Source organism: Spinacia oleracea, chromosome 4, assembly GCF_020520425.1.
Source record: "Spinacia oleracea cultivar Varoflay chromosome 4, BTI_SOV_V1, whole genome shotgun sequence".
In the NCBI taxonomy this organism is placed as follows: domain Eukaryota; kingdom Viridiplantae; phylum Streptophyta; class Magnoliopsida; order Caryophyllales; family Amaranthaceae; genus Spinacia; species Spinacia oleracea.
The window spans coordinates 9,549,892-9,564,578 of record NC_079490.1 but is presented as its reverse complement, the minus strand read 5'-3'; the positions used below and the strand labels follow the sequence as shown (position 1 = coordinate 9,564,578).

General features: G+C 36.7%; 1 protein-coding gene across 5 annotated transcripts in view; it reads right to left on the bottom strand.

Moving 5' to 3' along the window:
• Positions 1-12,438, bottom strand: part of LOC110780589 (zinc finger BED domain-containing protein DAYSLEEPER) — a 42,313-nt gene extending 29,875 nt beyond the window's left edge. For 2 of the 5 annotated variants that reach the window (XM_056826625.1, XM_056826626.1), the window contains exons 1-2: positions 12,221-12,438; positions 9,454-11,031 (exon numbers count right to left, since the gene is read on the bottom strand). In XM_056826625.1, the coding sequence (XP_056682603.1) occupies positions 9,454-11,000 (1,547 nt within the window). In that variant the 5' untranslated portion in view covers positions 11,001-11,031; positions 12,221-12,438. Of the gene's footprint in view, positions 1-8,812; positions 9,128-9,453; positions 11,032-12,220 lie in introns of those variants that run through there. The other 3 variants (XM_056826624.1, XM_056826627.1, XM_056826623.1) reach the window with 3 other exon arrangements.
• Between the last annotated feature and the right edge of the window lie 2,249 nt (positions 12,439-14,687).

Genomic DNA, 14,687 nt, shown 5'->3' with positions numbered 1-14,687 from the left:
CACCTCTCCTTTCACCTATAAAAACCTCCACCATGGTTCTCACAAGCAACAACACTGATCTCACATCCCTCAAACGAAAGAGAAACCCTTCATCTCCAGTTCCCATGGATACCTCACCCATTCAATCGCCAATTCCTCTTCGATCCCACAATCCAATGCTCGCAATCACTCAGGGGGAACAAACCGACACTGAAATCGAAATGAAATCCCCAATCTCAAACCCTAGATCCTCCACAAGAAAATCCAAAAAACGACGAGTGGAAGCTTCTGGTGAAAACATCGAGGAAACAGAGGAGAATGCTCAAACTCAGGGGGAAGCAAAAGGGTCCAAGAAACTCACTGCAAAGGAAAACAACCTGGTCGAGGGGTTCGCAATCAACTCAACATGGTGTGAAGCCACGAAATTTAAAGAGTTGATGGAAATCCTTGAACAACAAAAATGGGTAAGTCTGTTGAGTACCTATGCCAAATCCCCCTTAATTCCTGAAGCTATGAAAGAATTCTGCAAGAACTTTGCATGTGTTGATAATGTATGTTCAAGTAAAGTGAATGGAACTCGCATCGAATTTGATGCCTCTTATCTGGAACAGCTGTTTGGTACACCCAATAGGGGTTTTGATATGTGGCTCAAAGGTCAAATCACAGTGACCATAGATAATGTAGATGAGAAAGATATAGTTGGTTCCATTGGAGGAGATTCTAAAGTATCCACCTCCACCTCACACAACTGCTTTTCACCTCTTCAAAAATTACTGTTTAATATTGTGTGGAGAGGTGTAGTTCCTCGAACTCAGAAAAGGAACATAGCAAGTCTGTTTGATGCATGTCTCATGTATTGTCTTGAAAGGAAAATTCCCATAAACTTTCCTGCAATCATGATCAAACACTTATCCACCTGTATCCCCAAATTCAAAATTCCATACTCCTCCCTTCTTACAGAAATCTTCAAAAGCTTCTCAGTTGACCTTAGCCCATACTTTGTGATTCCCTTAAAATCCACCCAAATCCTTCAACTTGAAATGCTCCATCTATTAAATCTTAAAGTGGTTCAGGGTAAAGTCATTAGGGCTGGAAAGGAAGAGAAACAAGATGAGGAAGATCAGGAAGGAACTGTAGTTAAAGAAGAAGTGGAGGAGGAGGAGGAACTCGAACAAATAGAGGTCCCTTTATCTCGAGGGAACAGGAAGAGTGTAGGAAAAAGAAAGAGCTTGAGGGTGGCAATGAAGGAGAACAAGAAAAGAGGGCCTGTCTTCATGGAAATAAATGAGGAAGGGGATGTCAAGGAGATGCCCATAGAGGAGGATGTTGTTCCACTGAATCAAGAGGAACTGCCTGAAACTGTTGGGCCAAGAAAAAGGACACCCAGATCCTCCAAAAAGTCCAAAGCTCGTCGTGTTCCATCTGAACAGGAACATGTTCAAGATCATGGGGGTGCCTGGAACACAAAGGATGATCAGATATTGGAGCTGAAGGCAACAGTTGCTCGTCTGGTGGAACTACAGGAGGGAACAGATCACAGGATTAGCTCAATGCAGGCCCACATAGGTGCATTGGTTACAAGTGTCAAGACTCTCCAAAACAATCTTCACCACTACTCAGAACAAGCCAATGCAACTCGTGCCACAATCCTCACCAAGATCAACAATCTGGAATCTTTTGAGGAGACTGTGATAGAAGAAACTGCTGGTTCTGGTTCCCCATCCCAAGCCTAAATCACCCTATCCCATGTTTCTTTTATCTTTTGCCATGGAACAATCTTTTTAATTTGCTTTCGGTTTGTATAATTTTCAAACTTGGGTATTTGTTCCATCTTATTTTGACTTGCTTGGTTACACATATCTGTGCTTTCTAGTTTTGATCATTACTGCTTGCTTTCAATTTATTGTATGAGTTGGCTTAATACTTTGAGGCTAGCTTAACTTGCCAAACGTTGATCGTGGGGCACTGTGTTTGGAATGGCTATATTTCGTGCTATGCTTTTTGTTGATGTCAACAGGGGGAAGTCAAGGGTGCAAACTTCCAAGGCACACTCAATCCCAGTTCCTGCATCAATCTCTCTGAATCTCTCTGTAAGTTTATTTTTCTTTCTTTCTTTCTTCTCTTTAATCTTTCTCTTTTGTTTTTCAATTTTTATGTTCTGTTTCACAATAGTCTGTATAAGTTCCTGTTTGTACTTACTCTCTTTGTAAAAAGTTTGCAAGTGTTGTCATCACCAAAAAGGGGGAATATTGTTGTTCCTAAGTTTTGGTTGATGACACACACATATTGCAAACTTCCTAATTATGGTTGCTAAATGACTTTGAACAGGTAAATGCCCAAGTTTCTATTAGGATAGGAACTTGAATAAGCTGGTGAAGTTCCTGATGTACACTTGGAACAGTCACTGGAGTTCCAGAGCTGGAAGTTGTATTTGTTCCAGTCTGAAGTCACAAGAGGAGCAACACAGTTACATATCAAGAGTTCCGAATATCCACAAGAACTATTACAGACTCATGGCAACGAGTTCCTATTTAAACATAAGAGGAACTCATTATTGTTCCTGAGCTGGAACAAGTGAAGCTTCAGAGTTGAATGCCTCACCAAAGGAAAGACATATATGTCTAGGTAGTTTATCTTGCTTAGACTATATGTAATATATTAATATGCTAAGTAGTATATAAGGAACTAGAGGAACTTGGATTACTCGTGTGTTTTTGTCAAAAATATCAAGCAACACAGTTTTAAGGAAAATACTTTTAAATAAAATATCTTTTCCTATTTAATAAAAATAAGATTTTCATCACATTCTGTTACTTAAATAAAAACAGTTTTTATCTTCCTAAAACTTCTCCTATTTATTTTGACAAAATAAATAAACATTTTTCAGTGATTGACATAGTCTTAAACACGTCCAGCAGTTGAGGAAGTTGTGTGGGAAGTGGTCTCCCCTTGTTCCTCAAGTCTAGGGACGTGAAAATCAAAGTGTCAGTTGTTGGCAGTTGAGTTTTTGAAGGGAACAAACCCTAAGGACAAAACTCTATATAAGGCCAAGAAGTTTTCTGAAAAAAAACACACAAACTTTCTAAGAGTTCTTGCTTTCCTAAAAACGCATTGTCAAAGATTTTTCTAAAAACAGTTTGTGTCCTAGTTAATCCTAAGTTCCTAAGTGACATATATACACAAAAGCATCATTAATATCTAGAGTTATCCAAACACGAATTGTATTTGGTATTAGTAAGGATAGAGTTATCTTGTTGAGACTTAGAGTTTAAGTCTGAGAGAGAGAAGTGAAAGAGCTGTAATCAGAGTAGATTACTGTGAGGAACACAAGTTTGAGAGGAACTTGTGTTGGAGAGATTATTGTAATCGAGGCATTACTATAATAAAAGAATTCTCTTCTTGATTAGTGTCAAGAAGTTTTCACAATTGTTGTTATTGTCTTCTCTATTCTCAGTTCCTTGATTGTTTCTTAAGTTCCGCAAGAAACTTTATCAAAGTTCTAATTACAATTCACCCCCCCCCCTCTTGTGCGTGTTCCTACTGGAATAACAGATGGAAATGGGTGGGATTCGGATCTGGTGGAGCATCACCCGCATCCATCACCCGCTTTCATCCGCTCCACCCGGTTCATCCGTCACCCGCTTTACTCATCACCCGCATTTTATCCATCCATCACCCACAGGTGAACCGGGTGGATAGGGTGATATTCGGGTGAAAATTATTAAGTATTAAAAATTCACCATCTAATAATATGCATAATAGTTAACTAAAAAAAAAAGGTTATATACGTACATTTAATTACGAAACATATAAATAGTTCTCATCACGCATAACTTATAACCAAAAAAAATTAAATGAGCACTAACTTTAATAAATAATGGATTTATAAACACATTTTATATTTAAATAGTAATACAAATAATATATTTAAAATAAATGGGTGACGGATCAGGTGATAAACGGGTGTGGATCGGGTGATGGACAAAAATACATCACCCGTCCGACCCACATCCATCACCCGCGTCACCCATCACCCGCTTTTCATCCATTTAATCCGAGTTTTCACCCGTTTAATTATAGCGGGTGATCGGGTTAATGGATCATCCACTAGATATTTTCATCCCTACTTTTTACGCTTCCCTCTTCCTATCTCGGTATCCTCCTCCCTCATTTCCGTACCTCCCGTGACGTCACCCGATCTCACATTCTCATTTTCGGTCTCCAATGTAGGCTCTGTACTCACCACAATCTGTCGTGGTTGTTCACTGGTAGCTGTAGCAGGACAGGAATCGGTGAAAGCAGCAGCAAGAGGGACAACACACGCAACAGTTCCATGCAGTGCCTCACCTTTTGCCTCATGCAGCGCCTCGCCCAACGCGCCCTACGCCTCGCCCATTGCGCTCTGCGCCTCGCCTGTCACCTGCAGCGCCTCGCTCACACACTGCATCAATGCAACATCATGTCGCAACTGCTGATCCTGCACAACATGGTCAGTTGGCACACTGCTGTGTTGCTGCAGTTGCTGCACAACAGAAGCAGTTGGAACACTGTTGTGTTGCTGCAGTTGCTGCACAACAGGAGCACCATCCCCCTGCACAGCTGTTGCGTCTGTTCCACCTACTGCAGAGGCAGCAACTACTTGCACATCACTTGCCTTCACAACATCAGACACTAGTTTCCAACACTCAAACACACCATCATTCTCCCACACAACATCAGTCTCACCATTCTCATTTTGCATACCCATCAACCCATTTGAGACAGCCGCATATGGAAAGACATGTTCGTGAAATTTCACATCTCGTGAGACAAAATAATCCCGAGTCTCCAAATCAAACAATTTCCACCCTTTCCGTCCAAAAGGATACCCAAGAAACACACACTTTCTACTTCTCGACTCAAATTTTTCTCCTTTACTCCGTTAATTATAAGCATAACACAAACATCCAAAAACACGAATAAGCACATAAGAAGGCGCTTTACCAAATAACATTTCGTAAGGCGTCTTATTATTGAGAAGCGGAGTGGGTGTTCGGTTGATCAAATAACATGCGGCCATAACACATTCTCCCCAAAATTTCTGAGGCAAATTTCCTTCGAAACGCAATGCTCTTGCTACGTACATTCAGAATATGTTGGTGTCGCTCTACCCTCCCATTTTGTTGGGGGGTGCCAACACACGACGACTCAAACAACATGGCATGTTTAAAAAAAATATCCTTGTAAGCAATTAAACTCAGTCCCATTATCACTCCGAACAATCTTGATGACTTGATTGAATTGACACTTGATCATTGCAACAAAATTAAAAAAACATCGACTCAACTTCTGTTTTATTGCTAATTAAGTAAATCCAAACACCCCTAGAAAAATCATCAACAATTGTCAAAAAATATCTCGCTCCACAAGACGAAGGTGTCTTGTAGGGACCCCACAAATCAATATGAACTAATTCAAACATTCGACTAGCACGTCTATCACTAAATGGAAAACTCTCTCTACATTGCTTTGCACACGGGCATACATCACAAACTTTATTATTCTTCCTACTACTAGTACTCACAGAAGGGAGTAACTTCAATATTTTCTCTAACGGATGTCCCATTCGTTGATGCCACAAGTCGACCACACATTCCACTGCAAACACCCGTACTCGCGGAACTCCTCGGAAAAAATATAGTCATTCCTGTCGATCACCCACGCCAATCACCGTCCTCGGCGAGCGGTCCTTAATAACACATATTTTGTTAGTAAACTGAGCAGAACAATTTAATTCGTCACTTAATTGAGTTATAGAAATTAAATTGCAGTTTAATTTTGGCACAAATAAAACATTATCAAGTATTAATCCAACATCCAATATCACAGAGCCATATTGATTTGAATTTGCCGACTGACCATATCCGGTAACACAATCGAACAATTTCCTCACGTTTTGATATTTTTCAAAATCGAAGTATCACCCGTCACATGATTTGAGGCTCTGGTGTCAATAATCCATCTTAAATCTATGTTACCTTGAAACTTAAGTGTAGGCTTAGACAATATGTCGACTATTTGTTGTAATTGATCACTCGTAACACCCACAAGACCGTGACTATCTGATGTCCCTGCTCCATGTATCTGCTGCACCCCTGTACCTGACGTACTGCCAGCAACAATTGCTGCACTACTAGTCACATCATAACAGACCCTCGACCACCCTTTCCTCTTCTGCCAGAAGTTCTACCACCACGTTCAGGACCTCTTCCACCTATTTTCTTCTCATCCCACCATTCTGGAAAACCTATCAATTGATAGCAACTACTCTCCTCATGACCCTCACGATTACAATGTTGACAGAACCTCTCACTCGTGTCTCCGTACCTTGTGCGACCCTTGGTCTCAACTTTGAAAGCCATGACGCTCCCCTTCCCGTTAGCTCCTTTGGCACGCATATTCTTAGTGTTTATAACAGTCTGATATGCCTCGTCCAGGGACGGTAGTGGCGATTGAGCCAACAACTGAGCTCATATGGCTTCATAGTGATCTTGTAGGCCGATTAGAAATAGTGCATATGATCTTCATCACAAATCTCGCCCACCTGCTTTGCAATATTACATGTACAGCCAGCACACGTACATCGTGGAACCCGTGCATATTGCACATACTCCTTCCACAGCTTCGACAATCTCCCGTAGTACTCTGTGACACCTTCTGTGACTTCTGTTGTGGCCTGTTTACACCCACTCAATGCCATCTTAATATGGCAGACACGGGTGCCAGTAACAACACAATAACGTTTCCTCAGATGGCTCCACAACTCGTGTGCAATGTCAAAAACCTCCACAGTGGAGCATAAAGTCTCTTCAATGGTATTAGTTATCCACGACACTACCATTGAATTAACCGCAATCCAATGCTTCATCTTGTTCGCGTCTGTCATAGGCTCCGTAACAGAACCATCAAGAAAGCCAAACTTAAATTTTGAAATCATCGAACGTCGAACCGCCTTAGCCCATTCGTCGTAGTTCGATGCTCCCCTAAGTTTGATGGGGGTGATAACAATGCATGGCTCGTCGCCTGACCCTAGGTAGTAGTCAAGGTCGACGGTTGGTTCCACCTTAGGTACGTTGTCTCCATCATTGCCCATGGTGATGATGAACAAGAACTCCTCTCACACAACTCACGACTGCTATGTCAAAAATTTTGCGGAAAAAAATAGGGTTTTAAACATAGGTTCATGATAACATGACAAATAACGCTCAAATTCTAATATTCTCATTAATGAACTTCGTATATATATATATATATATATATATATATATATATATATATATATATATATATTACATAGGAAGGCTAATTAGGTAACTCCATATATCCTAGAATATTACAATATTAACATAATATACTCCGTATATACTATCGTAACAAACTGTAATCGCAATTGAGGAATTCGCTCTTGCATGCAAGTATGCAACCAGCATCAGCAATAATATTGGGAAATCAAAAGGGAGATAGACGGAAAGGAAAACCTGGTGGTTGCTTGCCGGTTGTCTCCTTCCATGGAAGGGTGAAAGATTTGAGAAGAGAGAATAATGAATGAAGAAATCTATATTGTTTTTTATTTTCAATTTTCTGTTTATTACACAACTAAAATTAAAATATAAAAATCACAAAAGGTAATTTCTAGTAACAGTGATACCGGGAGAAATATTTTATTTTTCTTTTTTTAAAACCACACAAAAATCTCCAGTCCTAACCACTGGACTAAAAAATATTAGTGTGATATACTTTTGACATACTCGTGGTCGCGGGCCTCGTGGCAAAACACATGTTTTTTATAATTTAAGGTAAGAAGAATAGTACATTAAAAACTCCTCGTACTCCCTCCGTACAAGTGATACTCCTACATAATCACATTCTAAAATGGAAAGTAAATGTGGACTATTACAAGATTTATCAATACATATGGTGTTGATAATTAGAGGACCAATATGTACAATTCAATCTGCTGCTCAATTAGCTTCCCGATAACGTGCTTAATACTCCAATTGTCAAAGAAGTTGAGAATATCCTGTATATCTTGAATGACGAATTGGAGCTTCCACTTAATTTTCCAAATTCCTTTTACTGTGTTGATGACCATCCGGTTGTCTCCTTCAATGCTTAGATTATCGATTGTCATGGCAAAGCTTATGAATATCGAGTACAGTGACTTAAAAAAGTACGGAGTATAATTTTAGCTCATTTTTCATTAATTCGTATTCTCCGTCTCTTTTTGTTTTTTACGTATTTCATTTCGGGCGTATTTTGTTCTTTACATTTCTTTTTATATTTTCACACAAATGCATTAATATTCTATAAAAATTTGTGTTTAAGGATTATTTTAACCAATTAAATTCATAGATGCATTTAATCTCTCACACTTTTACATTTGGACAATAAAATCTTTCCCATTTTCTCAATGTCATATTTTTTTTATAAAAGTGAAAATATTAAAAATAAACGTAATCTACTTTGTTTAAATAAAAGAATAGATGAATCTCAACGCACATTAATTAATCGTTAAATAATATCAAACGTAAAGAACAAAAATAGACGGATATAATAGTCAATTTTCCATGAATTTTTTTATAGTGACTGTCCTTAGTTCAATTTCTAAATCTGTCATGTTAGACACAACTCATGACCCAACACACAATATCGAATTGATATATCATCCTCTATGACTACCTTATCGGTCTCGTGCTTTCATAAAAAATTAGGATGAAATACGTGTAAGTGTTTTCTTTTGATATGGGCACATACGTACAAGTTACGAAGTAAAAAGTAAGATTGGAATAGATAGTTGCAACGAATAAGTTTTCTTGCTGACTAAAAATTTCCAGAGAAAAATACTAGAAATAAGCTTCAATATCGACTAACAGTGGCAACTGGCAAGACATATCAATATCTACAATGCCAATACAAAAACTTCAGCTAAATCGTGTTTGATTTGATACAAGTAGTTCATTTCCTACCAATTAAAAAAAAATCAGCAGAAGTCGTCAAGTAAAAAAAACTTAAAAGTTTCATAGACTATCATTCTATACCTGTACTCTCCCACAGCTCCACTCATGATCTCATGAGTGCCGCAAAAAAGTTCTGTTGAGCCTCGGAGGAGCTGCATCAGCAGGAAAAAATCAAGAGGGATGTTCAGTTAGAAATAATGAAACATATAAAATCTAGTATGTAGTCCAAGTTTATTCAGCATATGTACTCCCTCCGTCCCTTAATACCTGCACCGTTTTGACTTTTTGCACTATTCACATAATTCACTTTGACCCTATTTTATTTATAGTATATGAAAATAAATGTTAGTATATAATATATTGTTGGCTTCATCTTAATATATATTTTCAAAATATTAAATTTTTTATAAGTTTTTATAATATATAATTAAAGATATTCAGTCGAAACGGTGCGAGTATTAAGGGACGGAGGGAGTACCTTATATTACTTTTTACATAACCAAATTTCCAGCTCCTAGTGCACTTCAAGGCATTCATCAGTTCAGGTTTCAAAGACAACAATGTCCAATCAGCTTCCCTTGGCTCAGTGTAGTATGCATCAGAGCCAGTCGCAACAGACAGAGGAATAGCCAGGAAGTCGCGAGCCATCCTAGAAAGCTGAGGATACTTGAACTCGTTTTCTTTCCACCAGTGCAACACGCTGAAGTTCTCCATCTGCGGTAAGACCGGCTCTTCAAGATACAAATCCAAATCTGACCATTGAGATTCATCATCCTCAGATTGCACTGACTGGAAATACTCTTTTACTACGTTCAGGTTTTCCAGACGATTATTACGAAGTTTTTTATTGGCATGTCTTCTAGACCTTTTCTCATCCTCATCCCCATCCTCATCATCATCTTCACCTGACTCTCTACTTGAATCGCTCAATAGATACTCCTTTTGATCACATTGCACCACGTAGCCATCATATACCTCGCAAAGGTTCTCCGAAACAGTGGTTGCACACGAGTCAGACAGACAAAACTCTATGAAATTCCTTTTGTAACGTGGATCCAGAAGGGCAGTAATAGAAAGCACTTCACACATATCATCAAAGTACTTATTCAAGATCTCGAGCATTTTCAGTGCCACAAGACTAACAAATGCATCTGAACTGCCCGACTCTTGAACAAGGTAAGCCCGAATCTCCTGAAGGAGTGGTAGAAACAGATTAGGTGTTGGTCTCTTAAACTCAAATAATGCTTCAGTTATTTCATAAATTCTGTCTGCAATTTCGCAAATCTTCCTGACCTTTTCCCGTTCCTTCTTAGAAAATTTTGTAAAGGCATCTGAAAGCATAGAGCTTGTAAGATTCCATAAAGGCGGTGATTTGGACCCACCTAACAATTTAACTTTGTCAATGATTTCATCAATCTCCTCAAATCCTTTCTTAACCATACGGCTTATGATATCACTACTACAATGCACATGAAACAATTGACCATCCATTGGGAGCATCGACCGTTCTTGAACATTTTCCTTCACAATATCAGCCAAGTCACCAGTTCCTGCAGCAGTCAAAGAGAGTATTTTGGTCTCAATATCATACTCTTTCAGAGACTTCAAAATGGCTTCAGATGGCAGGTCCATATTCATATTGGAAACACCACAATACTTAATAACCCATTTTCGGAGTTTCCAATCAGCATCGATGAATTGAGCACTTAAGCAAAGATATTGATCCCCTCGCTTCTCGTGAGCAAGTAAATCCACCGAGAGACTGATTTGTCCAGCAAGTTTTGAGAAAGTTTCCTTCGCGATACATTGCTCTGCCTTGTATAATTTCAAGCAATTACGCTCAAGGATCTCAAAATTGAAGTTTGAAACCAGGTCAGGCTTGATGTCACAATTTAAATCTACCAAACCTCCACTACAGATCGTGTGTGGTGCCATTTTATGGTAACATATCAACTTTGCTAAGCCCTGTCGAGCATCTTCTGCTCGCTCCTCGTCAGTTCTGTTAACCCTAGATGGCCCTGACATGTTTTCCTAAGGAAAGGAAACAAAAAAATACCTATCCATAAAAAATTCACAATTTATTAACACGCAGTAGAAGGTATAATCTCTAAAAAAATTCATCTAATCGAAACAAAAAACAGAACAAGTGTTCCAACTTGCGAGAATCTAATCATTTTGCCTTTGCATAACCAAGTGGTCGTTCAGTTGATTGTAGGAAGGTTCAATGGTAATGATGTTCTATTTCATGTGAAGTATACAAAACAGGTTGGTTGTGTATGAGAAGTAGAAATTCCCATGTGAAGTTTCACTCACCTAGGAGAAACAATGCAAGTGAATTCCTTCATTTTACGGGAAATAAAACTTCACAGGAATTTTGTCAACAAAACAAATTCATTGTTTTCCAAATACCAAGAACTTTCACTTTCATTTTGAGTCAACCAAACAAGCACATAATGTGATACTCTACATATTTTATCTCTGATATAACTTACTCCGCATTACATGATTCATCAGTATCCTTTAATGTGTTTATAAAATTATAAAATTTCATACGGAGTATCTTGCAAATATATATTGAGATTCATCTAACAAGCAAACTCTTTGAAGGTTAATAAATCATATTTCCCACTTCATATTCAACCATTTGAATTGGACATGTTGATATTCTTGTTATGTTTATCTCCAAATAAACTTAGAATTACCCGAATTGGAGTCTTCTTTTTTTCGTCACAGAAAACCATCTCATTGTGGATGTAATCTACTTAAATCTATTAAATTATTCTATCGATAACATAAAATTGTTCCCTAATATCGCCAATCAGTCAAATTGGGAAACATTGTTTTTCGATCAATCAAAAACTACTTTGGAAGGATCTTCAAAATAATAGTTTCGGGGACATCATCTTCAATTTATACCAAAATTATTCACGAGACAACTAACAACTACAAATTTCTTGAATTTGTACAAAAGAACACAAAAAAAAAACACTTAAAACAAGTTTAATCAACAATTAGTATAGTTTTAATCCAAATATAGCACACAATCAAGAACAATCAAGCAAGATCAAGGAAGAATTACTCAATCTTGATCAGAATCAGAAACTAAAGTGGGAAAAGAAACAAATTGTATTGAAATGTTAGTACTACATAAAATTAGCAATTTCGCAATTCTGTAAAACATTGTCATATATAAATTAAAGAAAGAAAACGTCAAAGAATTATAGAGTAAGAAGTATGAAACTGACCTGGTCCAGAATTCTGCAATTGATTACCGTCGATGAATTGAAATGTGTTAGGGTTTAGGGTTACGACGAGGTTTTTTGGGGGGAAAGACTTTTGGTGAGAGTTCTAGACTTCTAGACTTTTGATGGGAGAAGATGAAACTAAACAATCCCCGTTCTAGACTTCTAGACTTCTAGTCGTGGCCTTTCATTTCTGGCGGGAAACAATTAAGGTGCTTAGCAATTGCCACGTGCCCCACTTTGTACTGCAATAGTGCAATTTAGGATTCCAGCTCGTTTTTTTTATGGATAGGAAATTAGGAACTATATAAATTATTTTAAAATCAATATTTTATTTTATTTTTCTATTTAAAGGGCTCCTAATCTCCTATGATTAAATAAACAACATTACTCCGTAATTATTATGACGAACAATGCACAACTAGAATAAAACTAGTATAGTACCCGTGCGATGCACGGTTTACTAATTATAATAATAGTTTTACATAGATTTAAAACTACACAAGGAGTATAATTTAATGTGTAGGAGAGGACATCTTTACATTAACATATTAATCATTATTTTGGTAATATTAATTACCAATTAAATACAGACTCTCAAAAAATTGCATTTTGTTACGTATGTAGGTTTAATGGTGAATACATGAATTTAGTTAGATATGTGGTTCGAATAAGCTAGGTTTTTCTTCTCCATGTTCTCTTATTTTATCCCATCGCCTCATATAGTCATATGGCTTATGTCATGAAGAGAAGTTGAATCTTCTACACACACACACATACTCCCTCTGATTCTAAGTGTTTGTACTATCTGTTTGGAATCTTCAATGTTTCCAACCCAAATGAAATATACTAAAATACTGATAATATATACTCCCTCCGTCCCGGAATACTCGACCCGGTTTTACCGACACAGAGTTTAAGGGACTTGAATTGACTTATTTAATTTAATAGGTAGTAGTTGATAGTAGGGTATTATTTTAATGTAGTTAGTGGGAGGTGGGTTAAGAGGTGGGGTTGGGGGAGAGTAGGGGTTGAATTTTTAATTATTTTTTGTATGGAGTAGGGGGTAGGTGGGTTAATAGGGATGGAGTGAGAAATAATATAATATTGTTAGAATATTTTCATTTTTAGAAACAAGTCAAGTATTAAGGGACGACCCGATAAGGAAAACAGGTCAAGTATTCCGGGACGGAGGGAGTACAGAGTACTACTTAATGTATTCATGTACGGCCTTTTTTTATTCGTCTTCAATTAAAAAAAAAATCAAAATAGGGGTTTCAAAAAAATTTATATGGATAATAGGTCATATCAAGAACTGTTATGTCTTTTTTAGCAATTTATGTTTTACAACCAAAAAGAAATTTAAAAAGGAATTCACTATATGATATTTCCTCTATTTCTTTTTCAATCTCTTTTATGGTACTTCTTTTTTATTTGCAACATAGTTTTGTGATACACAACTTAAGGAGGATATAAAGAAGGTTAAAGGACAATTTAATTAAATTAAACCTAAATCACACAACTACTTCTTATTCGTGTTTAACTTTTAAATGATTAATTTATCCTTTTTTTAACCTCTTTCAATTGTGTGTCATGTATCTATTTTAAAATTTAAAAAAGAAACAAAGAAAGTACAAGATAAATAGTTATTCACATTCTCATTTTCTCCCGTTGTCTTTGTTAAGTATAAAATTCAATTATCACATTATTCCATCATCATATATACCACTACAATCATAACCCGTTTTGTTATCTAATCCACTACCTACATACCAATTTATATAAGTGTATAAACCCACTTTTGAGCATATTGACATAAATTTAGTATTGAAAAAACAATATCTATGTACTCGGGAATTTTATGCACGGTGTATAAAATAAATATAAATTTATATGAAATCTGAACTACAATGGTACAAAATTATCATCAAAATATAGCTTATAGATACTCTAGTTCGTAATTAAAATCAATGATGGACATGTTATAACTACTTCTTATTCGTGCTTAACTTTTAAATGAATCATTTATCATTTTTTAACCTCTTTCAATTGTGTGTCATTTATCTATTTTACAATTTAAAAAGGAAACAAAGAAAGTACAAGATAAATAGTTATTTTCATTCTCATTTTTCTCCCATTGCCTTTGTTAGGTATAAAATTCAATTATCACGTACATCATTCCTTCATCATATCTACCACTATAATCATAACCCGTTTTGTTATTTACTCCACTACCTACATACCAATTTATGTAAGTGTATAAACCCACTTCTGAGCATATTGACATAAAATTAGCATTGAAACAAAAATATCTATATACTCGGGAATTTTATGCACTGTGTACAATATAAATATAAATTTATATGAAATCTGAACTACAATGGTATAAAATTATCATCAAAATATAGCTTATAGATACTCTCGTAATTAAAAATCGATGATGGACATGTTGTAACTCCATTTGATTTCT